The sequence below is a fragment of the Camellia sinensis genome, chromosome 6 (assembly GCF_055761805.1).
Source record: "Camellia sinensis isolate YWXY chromosome 6, ASM5576180v1, whole genome shotgun sequence".
In the NCBI taxonomy this organism is placed as follows: domain Eukaryota; kingdom Viridiplantae; phylum Streptophyta; class Magnoliopsida; order Ericales; family Theaceae; genus Camellia; species Camellia sinensis.
The window spans coordinates 55,984,082-56,007,093 of record NC_138966.1 but is presented as its reverse complement, the minus strand read 5'-3'; the positions used below and the strand labels follow the sequence as shown (position 1 = coordinate 56,007,093).

Here is a 23,012-nt window from a genome sequence, read left to right as displayed (position 1 = left end):
GTGTTTAAGTCTTTGGGTTTGCCATATCAGTGGGTTTTGGGGCATATTTTGATGCATAGAAACTCTGTTTTTGGTTGCTTAGTCCATGCCATGAGTGGTCATGATAGTTGTAGTAGAATGCTCCTTTTTATGCCTTAGTCTTAGGCCCATTGGTATGCATGTTTGCATGAGCATTTGTCCACCATTTTCACCACTTTCGGCCACTGTTTTGGGGCATGGCTGAGGCCTCTCATTTCAGTTTAAGACCACCCTTGTATATAGTTGTATGCTTAGCATGATGCATGTTGCATTACATTAGTTGCATGCTTGCATTATATCTTGTTTGCATGTTTGCATATTGTTTAGCTGAGTGCATCACATAGCCTTGTTGTATGCTTGACATGTTCATATTGCATTAGTTTAGCTTGTATGAGTTAGTTGTGTCATGTTGCATTAGCTTAGCATGCTCATATTGCCTCGCATGAGTTGCATCACTTTGCATTGTATATGGCATACATGCATTGCATCTTGTTTGGTTTGGGGTGTCAAACCAAATTTGAGGAATGAGGCGCGTTCGTACTTAAAGTGACGAAACACGTCTCACTTCTCCGTCGCCAATGCCCTTGACCTCAACATGATAGGGCATGAGGCATTCATTTCTTTTGTGCATGCATTTACATTGAATGGCAAACTTGGCCTCTTAGGCCATCATGCATCAAAATGCATAATTGATGGCCCGAGGGTCGAAAGCCACGCTCCCTTGAGTCCATTGCATGATAGGGAGTGTGGCCATGCTCACATTTGCTTGAAAATTCCATGCCATACACTGTTTTCCCTCTGCTGCTGTCAACTGCAGGCTTCTGCAAGAAGAAATAGCCGGCCGGCCATTTGTAGTGCCGACCGACCATCAATGTCTAGCCGATGGCCCAATATTTAGCCGATAAGAATATTCCCATGGCCGGTGGAAACCCAAAACACTCAGGAGGAAATTCAAAGCAGTTCTGGAAACTTTCATATCTTTTGGAGGAGCAAGGTAGTGTAAACAGAGGCAACAGTGGCATGGTATCGGGTTTTCGGGCGCGGCAAATTGAGCATGAATCATCCCATCATTCCGAGGCGGGGCTGCGGCCACCTTCTTTCTGTAATTAGTTTGTTGATTAATTAGAAGTTTTGTAATTAATTAGTTAGTTAGTCAGCTAGTTAATTAGTTAAATCTATATTATTTATTCGGACCCTCCGAGTGAGGGCAATTGTGTATTAAGTGTGCGTGAGTGTGTGTATGTCTTCCAACCCCACGTCTTTCTTCCCTTTTATTTACTAGCTTTCGATGGTTAGTTTAGGGCATGTTTAATTTAGCATACCTTATGATATGCATGCGTGCATCATTCATCAGTCTTACACGCACCGGGCTCGGTGCATCATACTAACTGCATAGTATTTCCATTCCAACTTGAATACGTGTATCGAGTTGTCGCATTTCAACATGCCATTCTTAGATTAGCCGAGCCCATTCTAGTTGCATTCTGTATGTGTTGCATTAGCCATCTTAACATGAACTAGGATCATGCATTTGATTACTAACTAGTTTCTGTTTTGGCTTGGAGTACTAAGTAAGCTCTTATGCTTTAGCATCTTGCATGTGTGTGAGTGTTGCCATATTAGCATGCTTACCATGAGGCTATATGCTTATGTGATATATCTGCCTGAATGCCTGTGGGTGAAGGTTGGATTGTTTGAGTTGGAACAACTCGTCGAAATCCATGTTTTAGCCTACTTGCGAGTAACAAATTTCAAACCGATTTCCAAACAAACGGATATGCAATGCTTTGTCCCAATTCAGGTGACTCAGTCTATATTTGTCATGCTGTGCGCATCACATAGCAAATCTAGGCTAATAACCGGAATAAGAACGCATAATGTTTTCAAAACAAGATATTATGGTTAGTAGAGGCCGATCTTCGGATCGGGCGAGAGGGGGTGCTCATAGCTGACCTTTCCCAATCGTACCTAAGTTCTCGAGCCGAGGCAACTCTGGTGATGACGGACACGTGGCCTTAGGCAAACGAGTTAGGGTTTCCTAAATTCTCCCAAAATAAAATATTTAGGTGGCAACTCTGTATCTGGCAAAGCAGTCCATGTTTGGCACTTCTTTACAAAAATCTGTTTTCCAAAACGATTTGCTGGATTTAGACTCTTTGGTTCAGATTAAGAGCTATGACAATTTGAGTCCGAACTGTAGTAATCCCAAACGAACAAATCGGGATTTCCCTCCCGGGACGTTCGGGGATGTCTACAATGTGACCAAGAAAATGTACATTGATGATCCAAAATTCGCATTTCTTTAACTTGGCATAGAGTTTGTGATACGTAGTGTTTATAAAACTGTTCGCAAATGCTGCTCATAGTCTTTCGGTGATTTGGAGTATATGAGAATGTCGTCAATGAAGACAATGACGAACTCGTCAAGATAGGGTTTGAACACTCGGTTTGTGAGGTCCATGAAGGCCGCTGGAGCATTTGTGATGCCAAATGGCATGATGAGAAATTCGTAGTGCCCGTAATGGGTTTTGAAGGCAGTCTTTTCGACGTTTTTCGTTTTGACTTTTAGTTGATGATAGCCAGAACACAAGTCAGTTTTCGAGAATACTTGGGCGCCTTGCGGTTGATCGAACAAGTCATCAATTCGTGGCAGACGATACCGATTTTTAATGGTGACTTTGTTTAGCTCCCGGTAATCGATGCATAATCTCATCGTGCCATCCTTTTTTTTTTTTACGAATAGCACTTGAGCTCCCCAAGTTGAGGCACAAGGTCGAATGAAACCTTTGTCTAGTAGTTCTTGGAGTTGAGTCTTCAGCTCTTTTAATTCTGTCATGGACATGTGGTAAGGGGCTTTTGAGATTGGTTGTATACCACGTTGGGTTTCAATGGGTAATTTGATTTTTCAGTCAACCGGAGTACCAGGTAGGTCTTCAAGAAATAGATATAGCAAATCGCGAACCACAAGGATTGAATCAAGTATGGGGGCTTCTTGTTAAGTATCGATCACATAACAGATACAACTACAACAACCCTTTCTTAGAAGCCGTTGGGCTATCTTGAAGGATATAACACATGGAGGGAGAGAGACTCCAATTCCATCAAAGACAAGCTCGAGTTGGTTTGGTGACCGAAAGGAGACCTTTTTGGCTTCACAATTGATAGAGGCATGATTGGCTGCCAACCAATCCATTCCTAAGATCACATCAAAGGTACTAACGCAGAGGGGGATCAAGTCTACGTGTAAGGTTTCACCTTTTAAGGATACAGTACAAGATTTGTACACATCAACACTAGGGGCAGAATTACCAGAAGGAAAAGATACAGACAATACATATCCTAAGGGTTCGGGTGTTGGTATTAACTTGGAAACAAAGTGTGGTGCAACAAAAGGATGAGTGGAACCAGAGTCAAAGAGAACATGAGCTAAATGACCACAGATAAAAAGTAACATTGTTTGGTAGAGCTGTGAAAAAGTGATTATAGATTATAATTTAGCATATTATAGCTTACAACTGTGAATATAAGTATTAACCTGTTTGGTGTAGCTGCGGGATTATGAATTTAAGCAGCAAAGTAGTGTTTCGTTGATAAGCTGTAAAATAACTTTTTGCTGTGTAATTATCCTTTTTGCCCTTATATGATATAAAAATAATTATTTTGTCATTTTTTTCTGTTTTAATTTTTTTTTAATTATTTCATTAATAAAAGTTAATATAATTAGTATTACAAAAATTATTCTTTTCATTAATAGTATCAATTAGTATAAAATTATTTCATTTTTTCATTATAAATTAATTAGTGTCAATTAATGGCTTAATTAGCATCAATTAATACTAAAATTATTAATTAGTATCAATTAATATAAAATTTATTTCATTGATGGCTAAAATGCTTTATTATTATTATTATTATTAAAACACTGAAAACCTCCCGAAATAAATAAAAAAACTAAAATATTAATTGATATTTTTGTAATTTATTAAAAATTGTTACAAAATATACCAATTTATTATTTCACAAAATATACCAATTCATTTTTTCTCTTTCTTTTTTCTTTGTTAATTTTGTTTAATTTATTAATTCATTAAAATTAATACCAATTAATATATATTTCATTACATATTTTATATTATATTTCATTACATATTATTTGTTATTTAATATAAAAATTATTTTAGTGTGATTTAATATAAAAATTGTTATTTTATATGCATATTTTTTATATTAATGTTGGGTACAAGCCGAAGATGGCTCACCGTCACCGTTGATGACCTAGCCGACGTCAAAACAACACTGGAGATGTGAGAGAGAGAGATCACGAAGAGAGAAGAGAAGAGAAGAGAGGAGAGAGAGAGAGAGAGAGAGAGAGAGAGAGAGAGAGCTCTGGTTCGACCAGATCGCGACCAGAACCCTAGCTTGGTTGTCTGGCCAAATCGCGAAGAGAAAGAGAGAGAGATAGAGAGCTCTGGTTCGTTACCGTTAGGTTATCTCACGAAGCCGGCAAGATCACGGAACTTTAGGTTTTCAAATCGTGATCACACCGTCGATGGCTGTGGTGACAGGAGGCTGCGACGGAACAAATCGTACCCTAGCCACCCCCTCTAGTTCATAAAAGAGAAAGAGAGAGAGAGAGAGAGAGAGAGAGAGAGAGAGAGAGAGAGAGAGAGATAGATAGATAGATAGAGAAAGAGAGAACTCTGGTTTGTTTGCCGAAAATCTCCAGCCAGAAATCGCCTCCTTGCCGAAAATCGCCTCTCTTCTCTCTCTCTCAAGTGAACAGTGTTTGAGAATATGTGGTTTATCTAGTTGGGTTTTTGGTAATAGTTGACATTGACTAGGGGCATTTAAGTAATTTTGCTCCTCAATTTGTAGCTTCCCGTTAAAGCTCAATTCAAAAGGACCCTGAAGGCCACTCAGCCAAAAATCACTTCTTTGGCTTAATTTAAGCTACAAAAAGTGATTTTAAGCTCTACCATACACACCAAAACAACTTAAAATAATCTTAAAGTTGAGTGAAACTAAAATTAAGCTCTACCAAACATGCACTCTATCTGCAGAGCTCAGCACATTCTTGTAACTGATCCCTTTGGAACACAACAGTTAATTTAATTTAGTTTAATTTGATAAAAAAAAAATAGAGCACTTTTTCATAAATCCTTTTTTACCTACTTATGTTCCATTTAGTCCACATTATTTTTTTATATTCCATTAAGTTCTATGGGTGACATAGTTACCAAAATACCCCTAATAATATTCACATTTACAATGTAAATGTTCTGTGATGTGAATGTTCATATTGTCAATATAAATGTTCACACTATCAATGTGAATGTTAACATGTCAATGTGAACATTCACACGTCAATGTGAATCACATTGTTAACATGTCAATGTGAATGTCCACACTATCAATGTGAACATTCACACGTCAATGTGAATATTCACATTGTAAAATATGAATGTTCACATTACCAAATTACTAACCGTTTAAAAAATATTTATAAAGGTAGAAATATCCACAAAATATCTTAAATAAGAGAATTAGGCATTGGTAGATCAAATGTTCAATAGGACTTATTGAAATATAAGAATATCGTAAGGACTAGTTAAGATACAAACACTTGAAAAAAGATTTTCTAATAAATTTCTTAAAAAAAATTAGGGGGAATTTTTTTTTTTTTGGTAAAAAGTTTTGATAATTTGATTTATGTGTTGAGTATAGCGAATAAATTATTTACGTGATTTCTATTCTAATCTAAAAATTAGACTAGTTTTTTTACTTAGTGGTGTAATAATTAATTAAAATATCTAAGGAAACTTTCTTGTAATTATAATCTTCTCAATTCCAAAGTTGTAGATTGTGATCTTCTCTATTCCGAAGTTGTAATGGAGAATCTATATTATATTATCTAAGGATTTGATTAAAATATTAATATATTTTCATGATTATTTCACAATCCTTAGATAATTTAAGGGTAAACTTATTCTCATCAAATCCTACTGAAAATAAGTCATAATAAAATTATCGCTAAAATTATTTTTTTTGTGACAATTTTTTTACATATGTTACTAAAAATTGACAATTAATGACTTTTTGTCACGATTTTTATAAATTGTTATTAAAACTTACAATTAGTGACGTTTTCCTGTGACGAATTTGTCAAATTGTTGCTTAAAGTTAAAAATTCGTTATATTTTTTGTGACAATTTTTTTAATAAACTGTCGCTCAATTTATAATTAGTAACATTTTTTATAAACATTTTTAGATTGTTACTGAAAATTAACAATTAGTGACTTTTTTAATAATATTTGATGAAAAATGTCATTAATTCTTACAGGACCTATTGAACGATAAGTCCACTTATTAATAAATCCCCTACAATTCAATGATATCCTTCATTACTACCCTAGAATAGAGAGGATCTCAATCCATTTTCTCTCATATATTATCTAATTATCAATTAATAATCTCACTTACACTATCTATAAAGTATATATTTTTAATTTTTTAATAGAGAATTCCAAATATTACAGGTGTTCGGCTCTTACTGCATTGGACCCACAGGCTGAGCTCAGCACATACACGTAAACAGTACACAAGAGTCATGGATTTGGAACGTTCGACGATCGGCAACTCAACTCAAAACCTACCTCTCCAAGAAAAGTGTAAAAGGCCGCGAAGTTACGTCCTCCCGTGAAAAATTATTTGGTGCTCCGGAAGACCACGTGTTCCTGTTCCTCATTAATTATCATATACCATGTTCATGTTATTTTTTAATTATTCGATACAAAATCTTAAGTCACACTTTCTTCACAAATCAAAACACACATGAACCAACAGATAGTAGTACCTAAGGACTAGCTAAGGATGTAATTCCGGCGGATTCGGTTGAATTGGGCGATTGTTTAAACTCAATCCAAGTTATGCTGAGACTTGTCCAGGCTTGAATTGTAATCCGAGGTTGTTTGCGCAAGCGCGACCGAATTAAACCTAAATTGCTCAAGTTACCCAAATTGTCCGAATTATAAATGAATTTCAGTTCAATTTATTTTATTTTATTTTTTTTGCAACTATATCATTAAAATTTGACTATATTTACATTTTTTTTATTATAAAAAATCATTAATGCTATCAAAACAAATAATTTATATACTGTAAGAGAGATATTACTATAATAGTCTTTACAATTTATGAGTAAAAATAAAATAAGTAAGTTTTATGTTATTTGTATATATAATATATATTCAATAGGATTTAATAATCTAAATTACTTTAATATCATGTAATGTTTAATAATTTATATGTATATTTAATATTTTTATATATCTATATATGTATAATTTAGGACTACGAGTTACTCAGGTTGTTTGACGTCTTTGCCTAAGTCCGTCCAAATTTAATTCGAGTTTCTAAATTTTTATCCAAATTCATACCGAATTTAAAAATATCTTATCCAAATACTAAAAAAATTCAAGCTGAATTCAAGTTATTCGGTTGATCCCATCGAAGTTGCACCCTAATACCAGCAAATAACTTCTCTCTTCCCGTCCCCTGCGTAAAGACAGCTCCAGCGATTATGCCTCGAATCTTCTCTCTCTCTCTTCCACAGCTATAAATATACAGCACCCCCCAAAACCCACCAAACTACTAATCCATCCTAATCTCATCAGACTTACCAACGCAGAGCAGCAACAATGGCTGCCACCAGATTAATATCGCTACATAGTAGTTCTAGGCCTTTGGGTCTTGGTCTTTCTTCTTTTTCCTCTTCTGCCTCTATTACTGGTCTAAAAAAACTCAATAATTTGGCATTGTCATCGACGACGACTGTCATGATAAGGTGTGTATGCGAAGAAGAGAAGCAGTGGCTAAGCAAGAAGAAGAAACAGCCGGTGGTGGTGGTGAAGGCGTCTGTGGCCGCTTCAGAGAGTAGTAATGTCCTAAAAACTTCAAAGCCGCCGCACCAAACAAATGCAGGAGAAATAGGTATGGCCTCTCTGCTTGCAAAGGTTGCTTTTACGGCGCTTCTGGTCTTAAGGGTCGTTACTAAACCAAGGCCATGGAAATTACATCCCCAAATGCTCATTGAAAGGGTACGTTTATTTATTTATTTTAATTTTTTAATACCCCAATCGTACCTCATAATTTGAAATTTGTTAAAAGCCAAATATTTTGGATGTGTTTTGTATATAAAAATTCTATTTGTTAATGATTTTCTGAGTTGATTAAATAAACTTGGACTGGCCAGATATTAATTATATGAGAGTATATGTATTAATTGTTTGATTATTAACAAGGCATACCAAATTAGTCTGTATTGTCTGAATCAGTCTATTCGATCTTGTTTTTTGTTTTTAATTTTTCATTTTTAGTAATTTTTTTTTATACTTTTTTACATATCTTTTATTTACTTTTTAAGTATATCTAACTTAGATGAATCTAAAAATAAAATAAAACTAAAATATGAAGAATTTTTTTTTTTTTAATAGAAACATAAAAACACAAATAACAAAACAACTCAATAACTATATTTGAGTTTTACAACAAAATAAGATAAATGGAATTAACTGTATACACTGAGAAACTCGGGCATGTTTGATATTGTTTCTGTTTTTTGCTTTAGTTTTTTTGTACTTTATAAATAAAATAATTAAAAATTCAATAACACACTCATTATTTTTATATTTTTTGTGTGAAGATTATTTTTAAAAAATTATAAATATCTTTTTAGTGTTCTTTAAAATGTAAGTTGTGTCCAAAAAAATTTCTAAAAAAGTTGGTCAAACATATTTTTTATTAGAAAATGATAGAGAAATCTACTTCCTAGAATTAGTGATGTATAAAAGATATAATTAACCAATGATCAGAGAAAATAAATGCATGGGAAAAGGCCCAGCTTCTTACGTTATAGACAATGATAGGGAACGAGATTTGAGCACAAAAACATGGTGTCTACATGATTCTTCATTTCCGTACAAGCACCAAGTACACTTCTTTTGTTGAAGTTTTTCTTTATAAATGATAAAATACACAAACATATGAATAATTTTGGGGACATTGACATATATATCACTAAATATACAAACTATAAGGTACAAAACTTAGATGTAGTTTCATATTTTAACGTTGCAGACATTATTTCCAAGATAGAATTATGTTTAAACATACCAAATACACATAGAACTATATTTGTATCAATAATGCTAGAGGGTCACAATTTTTGTGGCCACAATGGCTAAAACTGTCAAAACGACGTCGTTTTTGCATGTTTTGCACCCAAAACGACGTCGTTTTGACAGTTTTGAGCCATTGTGGCCACAAAAATTGTGACCCTCAAATATTTTCCATATTTGTATCCACAATTTGCATTAATAAATTTGGAATACATTTGAAAGAAAGATATCATTGTATAACATAATAATTTTCTTCTGTTTCTTTTGTAAAATGGGAGTATTTATTTATCAGCTTGTAAAATGGGAGTACTACTACCCATGAGAATTGAATCAACTAACAGTGAATTATTACCTTGATGTTATCAGAATTGTTATATATCATCTGTTCATTTTAACTCACGAATTGTTATATATTGTGCAGGTTATTATCGACTGTCGATTTTTTACGTTGTTCGCTGTTGCGGGATCCTTAGTTGGTTCAATATTGTGTTTTGTGGAGGTGTATAATGAATATAACATGCATGAATTTAATTACTTGTTTTCTCAAATTGAATTGGGAAGAAAATAATGTCTTTCTTTTGTCGTTTCCTCTGTTTTCTGATGTGCCTGTGATGTTAATTTCACAATGTAATTCCAGGGTTGTTTCATGGTTCTAGAATCCTATTTCCACTATTTTAATTCATTGTCCCAAAGTTCAGATCACGGAGACGTGATGCACTTACTAATTGAAGCAATAGGTATCCTCTCTCCCCCTCTCTCACATTTTTTCTTTTTTCTTTTTTTTTTTTTTTTGGACAAATTCATTAGTAGTCCTTATGTTATTTTGATCCCTATCATTCCAATTAGTTTGATTTTGATTTTTAATTTTAAATTTTGTGTTAATTTGATTCAATTAATAATACCAATTTGGACTTTTTTTTTTTTTTTTTTTTTTTTTTAAAAAAAGTCACTAAATTGGTTAATGTCAACTCACAGAGCTTGTTGATTCAGTAAAGGTGAGGGTTGCTATTTGGATTAAATTACATCTGATCAAGGAGGTACATACTCAGTGCATGACATTATGGAGAATCTTAGTCATATTAGGCTGTGTCAGTAAGGCGCTAGCTAGTTGTATTGTGGGCTCTTTTGGGAACAATGGTTAAAAGCCAAAAAGTTGGCTTTTTAGTTTTTTTTAGCAAAAAAATCAACTTTTTTACCCAAAACAACTCAACTTTTTGCCAAAAAAGCCATTAAAAAAGTCAAAAAGCCAAAAAATCAGCTTTTTACCAACTTCTCAAAACAACCCTGTATGTTGTAATGTTGGCTGATGGGTTTGGTCTGTTAATGTTTGGGTGTTTCAGGGTTTTCGGAGGCTTGGGGCTTTTTTCGTGTTCTCTTATTGCCAATTTAGTGGTGTTTTGAAAAGTTGATAAAAAGTTATCTTTTTGAATTTTTAGCTTTTTTGATAAAAAAAAACTAGGTTGTTTTCGGTAAAAAAATTGACTTTTTTAACTTAAAAAAATTGAAAAGCCAAAAAACTGGCTTTTTTAGTGTGCACCCAAAAGATTAGTTGGGGTTGGTGAGATCTGTTATGATAATTTGTGCTGCCCCTCCCCCTTTTTGTTGTGTAATATCTTAATACTCGGTATAGTTATCTCATTAATAAATGTTCCTTTTTTTGTTTATTAAAAAAAAAAAAAAACTTTTTAAAACATGACATGCTACTTATGTCCACATTTTTTATATTTAAAAAAAAAATTGTATTCAATTAAATAAAATTGAGACAAAATCATAAATTCAAAATCAAAATTGAGCTAATTGAAATTATAGAAATTAAATGATACAAAGATCAAAGTATAAGGACTAACAATGTAATTTGTCCCTTTTTTCCTTTATTCATTGCTATGTATATATGACTGGTAGTAGTAGTAGGATAGTAATGTTGTTAGTGATAGAAAATGAGTGAATCATTTGATGCAGATATGTTCCTCATAGGAACAGCAATGCTGATATTTGGGATGGGGTTGCATGCCATGTTTGTGGGTTCAAAATATCTCAAAGGAAAAGGTTCACAGCTCCCCTCTTCAAACTTCTTTGGACTTTTCCATCTCAAGGTGCCTCCCTCCACTTGTTTCCTACATTTACATCCCTCCAAATTGTATACACACAATTTCTGTTCTCATTTTTTTTGTTGTCCTGACTCTCTTTCCTATGCTCTTTTTTAATTTTATCATCTCGTCAAAATTAAAATTTAAAATTAAATACAATTTTCTAAATCATTAAAAGATAAATTATATTAAATTCAAATTATAAAGATATTATAGCATTACAAGAGTGGAATAAATTGTAACAAACAATATGAGGATCCAAAGTCACTAAGAATAATGACCTACAAATGTAAATATAACATTTTGCTCAATTAAATTAGGCTTCGGTCACAGTTTGTGCCGGACAATCCTGACCCTAAAATTTAAGGGTTAGGCTATGGACTTTGAGTAATCAATGTGCCACACTTTCGCTGACCCATCTTAGATTCTAAAAGCCGAAGTCCTACCTTTGATCTTAAAATTATGGGCTTGTAAGTTTCGCTGGGTTTGGCGCATATGAACCTAATTTGACATTAATTCGGATTTTAATTAGAGTTTTCTTTATATATATATATATACACTATAACAGATAAGAGTTTCAGAAATTTAATTTTTTGGTGTCTAAAAGTAAAAATTTAATTACAAAAAACATTTAAGGGCCAATTTTTATCTTCATGAGAATAGTCACTAAAAGATCGTTCCGAAAAATAAAAAAATAAGGCAAACAAATTTTGAAAAATGTCACTAATAAATATACTATCAGGGACAAAATATAACTTGATCTCAAAATATTTATTTTTTGAGACAAAAAATTTAGTCTCAAAAACAACAAAAGAATTTGGTCCCAAAAAAATAATTTTGTCCTTAAATTTTGATCCCCAAAACCTTAATTTTCCATACTGACATATTTAAAATTCATTACACAAAGATTTGTAATACAAAATTTTAAAGTGCATCACAACAATTAGAATATTAAACTTTATTTATTAAATAAAAAATTAAGTCCATTAAGTTATTAAAGTGTACTCTCATGAAAGCTTAAACTGTGTTAACTAACAGTTAATTAATAAGTACTAAAAAAATTTTGATTTTTGTTTTGTTTTTGTCAGACACTTCCAAGGTGGGTGGGGATGAAGTCGGTTACAGAAGCAAAGTCGAAAATCGGGCAAGCTGTGATGATGACACTGCAAGTAGGAGTGTTGGAGAAATTCAAGAGTATACCTTTGGTTACTGGATTCGATCTTGCTTGTTTCGCCGGTGCTGTATTTGTTTCCTCAGCTTGTTTATTCCTCGTCTCACAACTCTCTGTTGGTGCTGGTGATGCCACTGCCACTAATAATATATCCTAAGAATAAGATAGGTAGGTAGCCGTGGAAGGAATGTATCATCAACTACTATGACTGACCAAAACAAGAAGCATAGCATACACTTAGCTTGGGAAGAGAAAGCTAAGTAACACACTCGTATAGTTAGAGGAATGACAATATAAAACCAGTCCTTAGATTTTTTATTTTTTATTTTTTATTTTTTTTGGGTAATTAGCAGTCCTTAGATTACAACTATGATTTTTCAAACCATAGTTGTAATCAGCAGTCACACCACAAAGAAGTCATATGCAACTTCTTGGAAAAGCAAGAGATGTAAGGATATCTATTTTCTTTGTAGCTTAATTAACATTATTTCTATATAATATATGCCAAATAAGATGTTTATAAGACATTTTTTTATTGTCAAAATTGTTGTCTTATATCTAACACGCTCCCAATTGAGTAATGTGGTTTGGAATCTCAAAACATACAAACTCGAGGCACAATCGACGGGAGATAAGTGCATTGAGTATGCGAATTATATAGTTTATATTATTCATTAAGGATAGTTTAGTACTTTAGATTATTAGGATTTCATTCTATTGCTTATATATTTGTACTTCTTTTGATTAATCAAAATACACAAGTTTTGTCATCTGTTATCATGGTATCAGAGCAAGGTTACAAACAGTAGCATACCTCACAGGTCATCATCGACCATCGCAGCTCTGTCTCTCATCGCACATCGCAGCTCTGTCTCTCATCGCAAGGCCATCGCAGCTCTGTCTCTCTCTTTGCAAGGTCATTGAAGCAGCTCTTCTCGTAGCTCTGTCTCTCTCTTCGCAAGGTCGTCATCGAAGTAGCTCGTCTCACTTGCTGGTTTTGGTTCTGGTTCAATCGAAACCCTAAGAAGCTTCCATCACTGGTCCCTGGTTCATTCGGAGACCTAGGTTGGGTATCTCGCTGATCTTCTCTCTATTCTGACCTAGCTCTCGTAAAAAGTGAACCTCCATCACTGGTCTCTGGTTTATAGTTTGCCGTGGTTATGAGAAGAGTGCATTACTACTCTTGATAGGTCATTCATCTCGCTCTTCTCTGCTGCCTTTCACTCTATTTTGAATGCACTGTAGTTTGGGTATACAATATGGCTGACGATAAATTGCAAGCTATTACTACTAAATTAGATTGTACCAATTATTCTTATTGGTCTCATGTAATGAAAAATTTTATAATGGGTAAAGGCATGTGGAACTATGTTATTGGTATGACTATTAGACCTGTGAAATCTCAAGAAACTGAGGTCGATGTTGCTAAATGGGATAAGGAAAATGCACAAATTCTTACTTGGTTTCATAATTCAGTTCAAACTACCATTGGTATGAATTTTTCCAAGTATTCTACTTCTAAACAAGTTTGGGACTATTTGAAGACTATGTACCTTGAGTCTAACTTTGCAAAACAGTATGAACTTGAGATGTCTATTCGCAGTGCTAGTCAGAAATATAAGTCCATTCAGGAGTTCTACAATGAGATGACTACTTATTGGGATCAGCTTGCTTTGATGGAACCGTCCGATTTGCAGTTACTTGACAGTTATATCAACTATCGGGAGAAACAACATCTTGTTCAATTTCTCATGGCCCTTCGTGATCAATTTGAGCCACTTCGGGGAGCTATTCTTCATCGGTCTCCCTTGCCTTCTGTGGATGGTGCTGTCCGTGAGCTTATTGCGGAAGAAACTCGGTTTAAGGTGGCTCATGGTACTCCTGCTTCCCAGTCAGTTTTTGCCACTCCTCAGCTCTTGCCCACCCTATCTTCTCATTTATTTCAAGTTACTGGTAAGCCCAAGCCTCGGTTTTCCATGGATGAGTGTAGCTTCTGTTATCAGAAAGGCCATTGGAAACATGCATGTCCTAAACTTTTGCAGCCCAAGGGTCATTCATCTGGTTCACCATTCGCTAAGCCGACATTTTCAGGATCTCGCTCATCTGTCGCCTTTTCTGCACCAGTTTCTGAGAATGATCCATCTTCCAATATGCAGTCTATGTTTGAGCAGTTCAAGTCTTTCATGGTGGCCAATCCAAATCTTTCGTCCCAAACCTCCGCTATGACTACCACTCAGTTCGGTTTGTCTGGTTCATCCTCTTCAGGTAATATCCATACTTCGTGGATCTTTGATTCTGGTTGTTCACATCATATGACCCCTGTTGCATCTCTCCTCAATAATTGTGTCTCTCTTTCTTCTTCTATCATTATTGCTACTGTTAATGATTCTTCTATGCCTGTACACTATGTTGGTTCCATTTCCTGTTCCCATTTGTCTCTTTCTCCTGTATTTTATGTGCCTCACCTCTCACTCAGTCTTATTTCTATTAGTCAATTATGTAATTCCAGTCTTGATGTTGTTTTCTCTTCTTCTCATTGTGTTGCACAGGACCGGGTATCTAAGAGGCAGATTGGGATCGGGCGTAGAGTTGGAGAACTATATATCTTGGACAGCTTGCATGTTCCTCTAGAAGTGTTTTCTACTGCATTGTCTTCTTTTTGTTTAAACAATAAGTCCTCTTTGTTTTATATTTGGCATTCTAGGTTAGGTTATCTGTCGAGTTATCGGTTGAGGATGTTAGTTAGGTCTGGACATTTAGGTAATTTTCCCATTAGTGATATTTCTGAGTGTCGTGGTTGTAAACTGGCTAAAATGTCTGCTCTTCCTTTTAATAAAAGTAATTCTATTTCATCTTCTCCTTTTCAATTGGTCCATACTGATGTTTGGGGTCCTTCCCCTATAGTTACCAAGGGTGATTCGCAATATTATGTAGCTTTTGTGGATGATTACAGTCGGTTTACTTGGGTTTATTTGATGACTCGAAAATCTGATTTTTACAAAATATATTCTAATTTTCACTCCATGATTCGCACTCAGTTTTCTACCACCATTAAAATTCTTCATTCTGATTTGGGGGGTGAGTATTACTTGTCTGAGTTTAAGGAATATTTAGCTACTTATGGAACTATTCATCAGTTTTCATGTTCTGACACTCCTACACAAAATGGTCGAGCTGAGCGCAAACATCGCCATCTCCTTGATACAGCTCGCTCTTTGTTGCTCTCATCTTTTGTCCCTTCTATTTTCTAGGGAGAAGCTGTGCTCACTGCTGCATATCTTCCCAATCGGATGCCTACTCCTCTTCTCTCAGGCTCATCTCTGTATGAGCGTCTTTTTGGTGTTACTCCCAATTATTCTCTTCTTCGTATTTTTGGTTTTGCATGCTTTATGCTCCTTCATAAACGGGCGCACTCTAAGCTTAGTTCTCGTTATGTCCTATGTGTCTTTTTAGGATATGGCATTAATCAGAAAGGTTATCGGTGCTATGATCCTGCCACCAAAAAGCTATATGTGTCTAGGCATGTCACTTTTTTAGAAAAACTACCCTACTACACCATACATTCCACCCATGTTCCTATTACTAAGGATGAATTGGTTCATGTTGACCCATTTCCTCCTAATGCTTCTCCTGATGAGTTTGTTTCTGACATTGAGGTCTCTACTTTGCCTCTTACTAGCACTTCTAATACCTCTCCAGCTACCTCATCTCCAGCTCCCGCTTCTCCTGCTCCTCTTATTGTTTATCAACGCCGCAAAGCACTTCCGAGCTCACATGTCTCTAGCTCTACTGTCCCTCCAACTGTTTCTTTGGATCCCGCTCCTCCTGCACATTGCTTCCCAAAGCGAGATCGTCATCCTCCGAACTGGTATGGTTTTGATAATACATGTTTTTCCCTTTCCTATCAGTCTTTTCTTTCTTGTCTTCATACATATTTTGAGCCCAGGTCTTACAAGGAAGCTTGTCATGATCCCAATTGGATTGCCGCCATGAATGATGAGTTAACTGCTTTGGCTAACACTCAAACTTGGGATTTGGTTCCATTACCTGCTGACAAGAATGTTGTAGGCTGTAAATGGGTCTATAAGGTCAAAACCCTTTCTGATGGGTCTTTGGAACAGTAAAAAGCTCGTCTAGTTGCCCAAGGCTTTTCTCAGGAGTATGGGATTGATTACGATGAGACTTTTGCCCCCATTGCCAAGATGACTACTGTTCGTACTCTTATCTCTGTTGTCGCTACCCATCATTTGCCCCTGTTTCAACTAGATGTCAAAAATGCTTTTCTGAATGGGCATCTTGCTGAAGAAGTGTATATGCGCCCTCCACCGGGTCTCTCTCACCCTCCTGGTGTTGTTTGTCGTCCTCACCGTGCTCTCTATGGTCTCAAGCAGTCTCCTCGTGCTTGGTATGAGCGATTTCACTCTGTTGCCCTTCAACTTGGTTTTCGCTCTAGTCATCATGATTGTGCTCTCTTTGTTCGGCGCACTTCTGTTGGGCTTGTTCTCCTTCTCTTATATGTGGATGATATGATCATCACTGGCTCTGATTATAGTACTATTAAGGAGGTTAAGCATCAGTTGTTTCAGGAGTTCGAGATGAAGGATTTGTTGTTTCTTCGATATTTTCTTGGTATTGAGGTTGCTACTTCTCCTACTGGTATCTTCTCTCTCAGACTAAATATGCCTGTGATATTCTTTCTCGTGCCAATCTCACTTATGAGAAAATTGTTGACACTCCTCTTAAGTTGCATGCTAAGTTTTCTGCTTCTGATGGCGTTCCACTTGAGGATCCCACTTTGTACCGCGAGTTGGTTGGGTGCCTTGTTTATCTCACCGTTACTCGTTCGGATATCTCCTATGTTGTGCACATTCTCAGTCAATTTGTTTCTGCTCCTCGTTCCACACACTAGGCTGCCTTACTTCGTACTTTGCGCTACCTTCGTGGCACTTTGTTGTAATGTTTGATGTTATCTGCCTCTTCAGACTTGACTCTCCGTGCTTATGCTGACGCTGATTGGGCAGGTGACATCTCTGATCGCAAATCCACTTCTGGTCTTTGTGTTTTCCTTGGCGATTCCCTCATATCCTGGAAGAGTAAGAAACAGTCTGTTGTTGCTCATTCCACCGCTGAGGCTGAGTATCGTGCCATGGCTCATGCTACTTTCGAGATCGTTTGGCTTCTCTGGCTTCTTTCTGATATGGGTGTCTCTCTTTCTGATCCGACTCAGTTGTATTGTGATAATCAGAGTGCTGTCCAGATTGCCCATAATTCAGTCTTTCATGAGCGGACAAAGCATGTTGAAATAGATTGTCACTTTGTCAGACAACATCTTCAGGCTAGCACTATTACTCTCCCTTTTGTTCCCTCCTCTCTTCAGTTGGCCAATTTTTTTACGAAGACTCATACTGTTGCTCATTTTTGTTTTCTTCTTGGCAAACTTTTGATGCTTTCTGCGCTCGCATCATCAGTTTGAGGGGGGGTGTGAATTATGTAGTTTATATTATTCATTAAGGATAGTTTAGTACTTTAGATTATTAGGGTTACATTCTATTGCTTATATATTTGCCCTTCTTTTGATTAATCAAAATACACAAGTTTTGTCATCTGTTATCAGAGTACATGGAAATAGGAATTTTGGGTACAAATGATCATATGTATTCATATCTATTACTTTAGATAATTAACGTTCTATTTGTTTCAATATAATTTTTTTTTTCCATTTGCTATGAAAATATTTTTTAAAAATTATATTTTTTGTAAGAAATATTTTTTAGTTTGATTGATGCCTTGAAATTTGAGGACGAAATTCATTTTATCTCCATTTGGTTTGAGACGAAGCACTTTACTCCCTTATGATTTAAGAATAGGGTCACTACTAAAAAGAACACTTTTTGCGACCGCTACAAGCCGTCGCAAATAATAAAAATACAGTCGCAAAAGACCTTTTACGACAGCTCATGCGACGGCAAATGGGGGTCGCGAATATGGGGGTGGCAAATACTTTTTGCGATGACAAACCAACGGTCACAAATTATTCGCGACCGCCTAAACTACTTATGGCGACCGCTATTTTGCCGTCGCAAAAAACAAAAAAAAAATGCTTATATGTTTTTTGGCAACCATCTTGTTACCTTCACACAAAAATTAAAAATAAAAATAATAAAATAAATAAAATAAAGTGTAACGTTAAGCACTCTAAAAATAGCAATGATAAGAATTCAAACATTATAGCATTGTAGTTTAATTAGGCATTCCATTTGAGTCTCAAAATTGGAGCCATATGTGAAAGTTATTACAAAAAGTTCTTTTATGACAAAAATACAATCCAAATAGAATGCTAGTAAAGCCAAAATATAGTAAAGTATCTATTCTCAGCCTCCTAGTAATTCTCATGAAGCCGTTTTCTTGTTGAAGCCAGCCTTTCAAGGTCGAGGCTTGATTCCTTCTGTTGTCTCTACAATTCAGAGTCAAACCAATGTGATTCACAACACTTTCTTTCTACCACATGGAAGCCGGTGCTTGCTAAAAAGAAAATGTGGAATCCAAAAGTATTTCATCTCTAAAAAGCCTAAAATTAAGTTCATTTTTGTTTTCCTTTTGGGGATGATTGAAAAAATGCAAAAATCAGAAGACCCAAAAAAGCCCTTTCCACTTATTTCCTCCTCAGTTTTCTCATCAACCAAATAGAGGACAATTTAAAGGGTACCTTGCGAGAAGGGGCAGAAGCAGCTAGGGGAATAGAGTAGGTCGGTTTGGTAGGAGGAGCATCTCTTCGAGGAACTACTTTTGCTTTAGGTTCTGTTTCAGAGTTGTTCTTGTCTGAACCAGAGCTCCCATCTCCAACAATTTTTATTAAAAAAGACAAAAAAATGATATATATCGTATCAAATCAAATCCACAAAAAGATAAAAACAAATAGACCCAATTGAGCTAGGAATCAGATTCGGTAGTTACTGTGTGGATTTGGAGAGTAGGCAAAATCAGGAACCTGTAAAGACCACAACTTTGGAGATCAAAAGCTTGGAATTTTCACAAAAAACCTTAAAATATTGTTTCTCAAAAAAGTACAGCCAAGTGAGGAAGCAAAAGCTAATTTTTACTTGGTGGTGAAGACCGTTTCAAGTGTTACTAGGTGGTATGTTCTGCTGAGGAGAGTCTCCATCAGCTGCCAACACCCCCACCATCACCATTAATGAACCTCTTTTTTAGTTCAATTCAAACAAGTAATAATTCTATCTAAAAAGAGAAAGTAAGAGAGAGAAGGGTTTAGAATTTTGGGTGATATTACCAATGAGAAAAGAAGAAACAAGTTGATTGGGTGTATTCAACTTAACCTATTCATCAACCAAATCTTTCCATTTTCTGTAAAGAAAAAAAAAACCATGATCTAACAACTCCCACAACTATTTGTCTATGTCTGTGTATAGTAAAACAAACAAACACACACTATTTTCTTTCCAAAATTGTTTGTTTTAGTTTCGAATCTTCAAACCTGATGAGTTGTTTAACCAATCTCCGCACATCATTCGATAGATTCTTCCACAAACGATTCACATTCTTCCCAATATCAGTTTCCTGAGACAGAGACTCTTAGAAAGAATGAAAATGAAATATATATATATATATATATACATATATATATATATTAGACATGTTTTCGATTACTTTGAGTGCTTTGAATGTTACATCCATATCTGCAAGGCTTTGAAGCAATTCAACCAGGGAATCTTCAAACTAAAACAGAGAAATTATAGTTCAACAACACAGTTTTAAAAATTAATACTCGTAATAATAATAATAATCAGAAAACTAAGATTCAATAATTGAATATTAAATTGAATGAATACCTAGTCTGGATCTTCAAGCTGTTCTTTGATGTTAAGAATTCTAGTCTCTTCATCGTCGAACAAACCTCCGTACGGATCTCTTCACCGTTCTTCATTGCCCCCTCCCCCCCCCCCCCCCCCCCACACACACACACAAAATAAATAAAAAGAAGACAAATTGGAACAACTAGACAAATATGGTTCTGTTTGTTTAACTTTATAAAATGAAAGCATTATTGGAGAAAAATTGGTTTTAAGGGCAGTAGTAAAGTTGGTTTTAAGGCTAAAGATTACATTTGGCCAAACCATGTATATCTACCAGATGTGCTAATAAGGCATAAAAATTTCACAAGTTGAAACACAAATGTGAGACAAAGTTATACCATTTTGTGAAAATCCTCTTTGCACTTAGGCTTTCACAATATCTATTGGTTGGATTTCTCTCTCTCTCTCTCTCTCTCTCTCTCTCTCTCTCTCTCTCTCTCTCTCTCACACACACACACACACAAAACAATAAATTTGGTTTCAAGAATGCTTGAATTCTGTGTGTGATTCTTAATTTGAGACTGGATGTTATGCAGGTACTTTTGTTTAATTCTAGGTCTAGTGCTTCATGGTGAATTCTTGCCAGGATTTTTATTTTGAAGGCAGATTAATTTAATGGTATTGTCAATCATGCATCACTTTGGAGTACTATTTGGTATTTGGGAAGAAAAAATGGAAAGATCAATCATGAGTTCAACAATCACTACACTAATTAATTTAATGAAAATAGATGAAACTAACTGGGCTGAAGTTCTGAAACAATCATGTAGTTAACACGACACTAAGATCAATCATGAGCTCAACAACATGCACAAGATGACAACATTGTAATCCTGAAAATTAATAAACAGTGTCATCGAATCTTCAAGTAGATTATATATGACTTACAGAATAATAGATGGATATCTAGTGGGTTGGATACTGAAGGAGGGATGAGGTGGCATCTGCAGCCAAAATAGGAGAAAGAAAACAGCAAGTGAGAATTAGTGTTATGTTGTTGTTATCTTTGAATGAATATACATTACTATGACATATAATAAATACACAAATTCTCCATTGCCATTCTAATAATTCAAAAAATAAAATAAAATAACATAAAGGAAAATCAATTTATAAAAAATCCAACTCTTATTCAAAATAGGGAATTAATAATATCAATACAAATTGAAAAAAATCCAAGGCAGCATTTAGGCAGACACATGAAAAATTAATCCGACTTGCTTTTAGGCAGACACATATACATGCATATTTTTTGTTCTGTTTTTTCCTTATAAATTTAGATTTTAACCTTTGAGTTTCGCTTGGTCACAATATTATAGCTCAAAGTCGCTTGGGGTCAGTGAAGGGAATAAAAAATAGGGGTAAAATATGCCTTTTGCCACTAATCATTTCCAAAAATGTTTTCTTTTTGCGAAGGCTAAATAGTGGGTCGCAAAAAATTAGAAGCAAAAAGTCACTTTTTTGGTAATGGGTGATTCTACTTACACCACTATTTTATCTCTTTACATCCTTTATATGAGTTTTTATTTTTTTCTTCCTATTTTTATCCATGTGTGAAATTACCTTTAAAGAAAAAACTATAACGCCCTCAAAATAAACCCATAAATCATCCAACAATAGCATGCTTAGACACAAGAAAATAAAGCATAAATATATTCTATCAGAGTAATCATTACAAAATGTATTACATGTTGACAATGAAAGTAAATGCCCTATAGGCTTACAACTTTCCAAGTCAACACTTGGTTACAAAAAAAAGAATACTAACTCTATACAAAGAAAGCCTTTGGCTTGATATACATGTAATACATCTAAAGAAAACAAAACAACAGAAACAGTCTGTCTGTCTCTAGCCTCCCAAGCTATGTCCTTGGAGGTGGCATGCTACCTGTACCTGAAAATGATGTCCCATAAAGGGTGAGCCACAGCCCAATAGAAATATACTAAACCAACTATAAAAAATGACTAAAATAATAGCATTCAATAGATGGTCCACCCTTGTATTCCAACATATGTCGTATAACAGTTTCACGACAATCATGCCCATGGCACACTTCAGTTTCCATTTCTTATTCAACTTTGAGTTTGAAAACAAGGCTTAGAACCTAGCCAAATAACTTAATGAGATTTAGACTCATCTTTAAAACACTTTCGAAATTCATGATGGATACACATTTTGGTGCTGTATCAATAACACATAGAAACGCTTCTATACTTCACAATTGATAACGATATACATTTTAGTGCTATATCAAATCAATTCAAACACTTCCATAATCCACACTTGATACACATTGTAGTGCTGTATCAATGTCACACGATATCTGGTTTAGAGGTCCATCCCCTATCTTTCCCTAAATCATGGAGTACATCCCCTATCTCCTCCCACACACAATGTATATAAACATAGATCATATACACAATCAATCAATACATAAAGTTAATGTATTATTCCAACCGCTATACTCGATAGCATACTCAATCAATTAGTTTTAGTTTGCCTAATTATCATGCATTGTCTACAACAATCAAGACTATCCTCCACCGATAGCCCAAAGCAGTTATTTCTAAACAGAAAATAAATGCACCAAATGGACAAAATATCAATATTTCGACTAGGTGAGTGATAAATGATCCAACTACACCATTTAATCTCATATGTTCCCAATTTCAACGTTTTCAATTCTA

The 23,012-nt window shown here is 35.0% G+C and overlaps 1 protein-coding gene and 1 pseudogene across 2 annotated transcripts in view; one reads left to right on the top strand and one right to left on the bottom strand.

Annotated features, from left to right (window-relative positions):
• The first annotated feature begins 7,606 nt into the window (after positions 1–7,606).
• LOC114257863 (uncharacterized) overlaps positions 7,607–23,012 on the top strand; it is a 50,440-nt gene continuing 35,034 nt past the window's right edge. Inside the window, exons 1-5 of one of the 2 annotated variants that reach the window (XM_028197683.2) lie at positions 7,607–8,115; positions 9,617–9,694; positions 9,833–9,932; positions 10,171–10,232; positions 11,155–11,288. In XM_028197683.2, coding sequence (XP_028053484.2) covers positions 7,717–8,115; positions 9,617–9,694; positions 9,833–9,932; positions 10,171–10,232; positions 11,155–11,169 — 654 coding nt within the window. In that variant the 5' untranslated portion in view covers positions 7,607–7,716 and the 3' untranslated portion in view covers positions 11,170–11,288. Of the gene's footprint in view, positions 8,116–9,616; positions 9,695–9,832; positions 9,933–10,170; positions 10,233–11,154; positions 11,289–12,370; positions 12,622–23,012 lie in introns of those variants that run through there. The other variant, XM_082873822.1, reaches the window with a different exon arrangement.
• LOC114257820 (putative mediator of RNA polymerase II transcription subunit 26c) lies at positions 18,833–22,390 on the bottom strand (annotated as a pseudogene).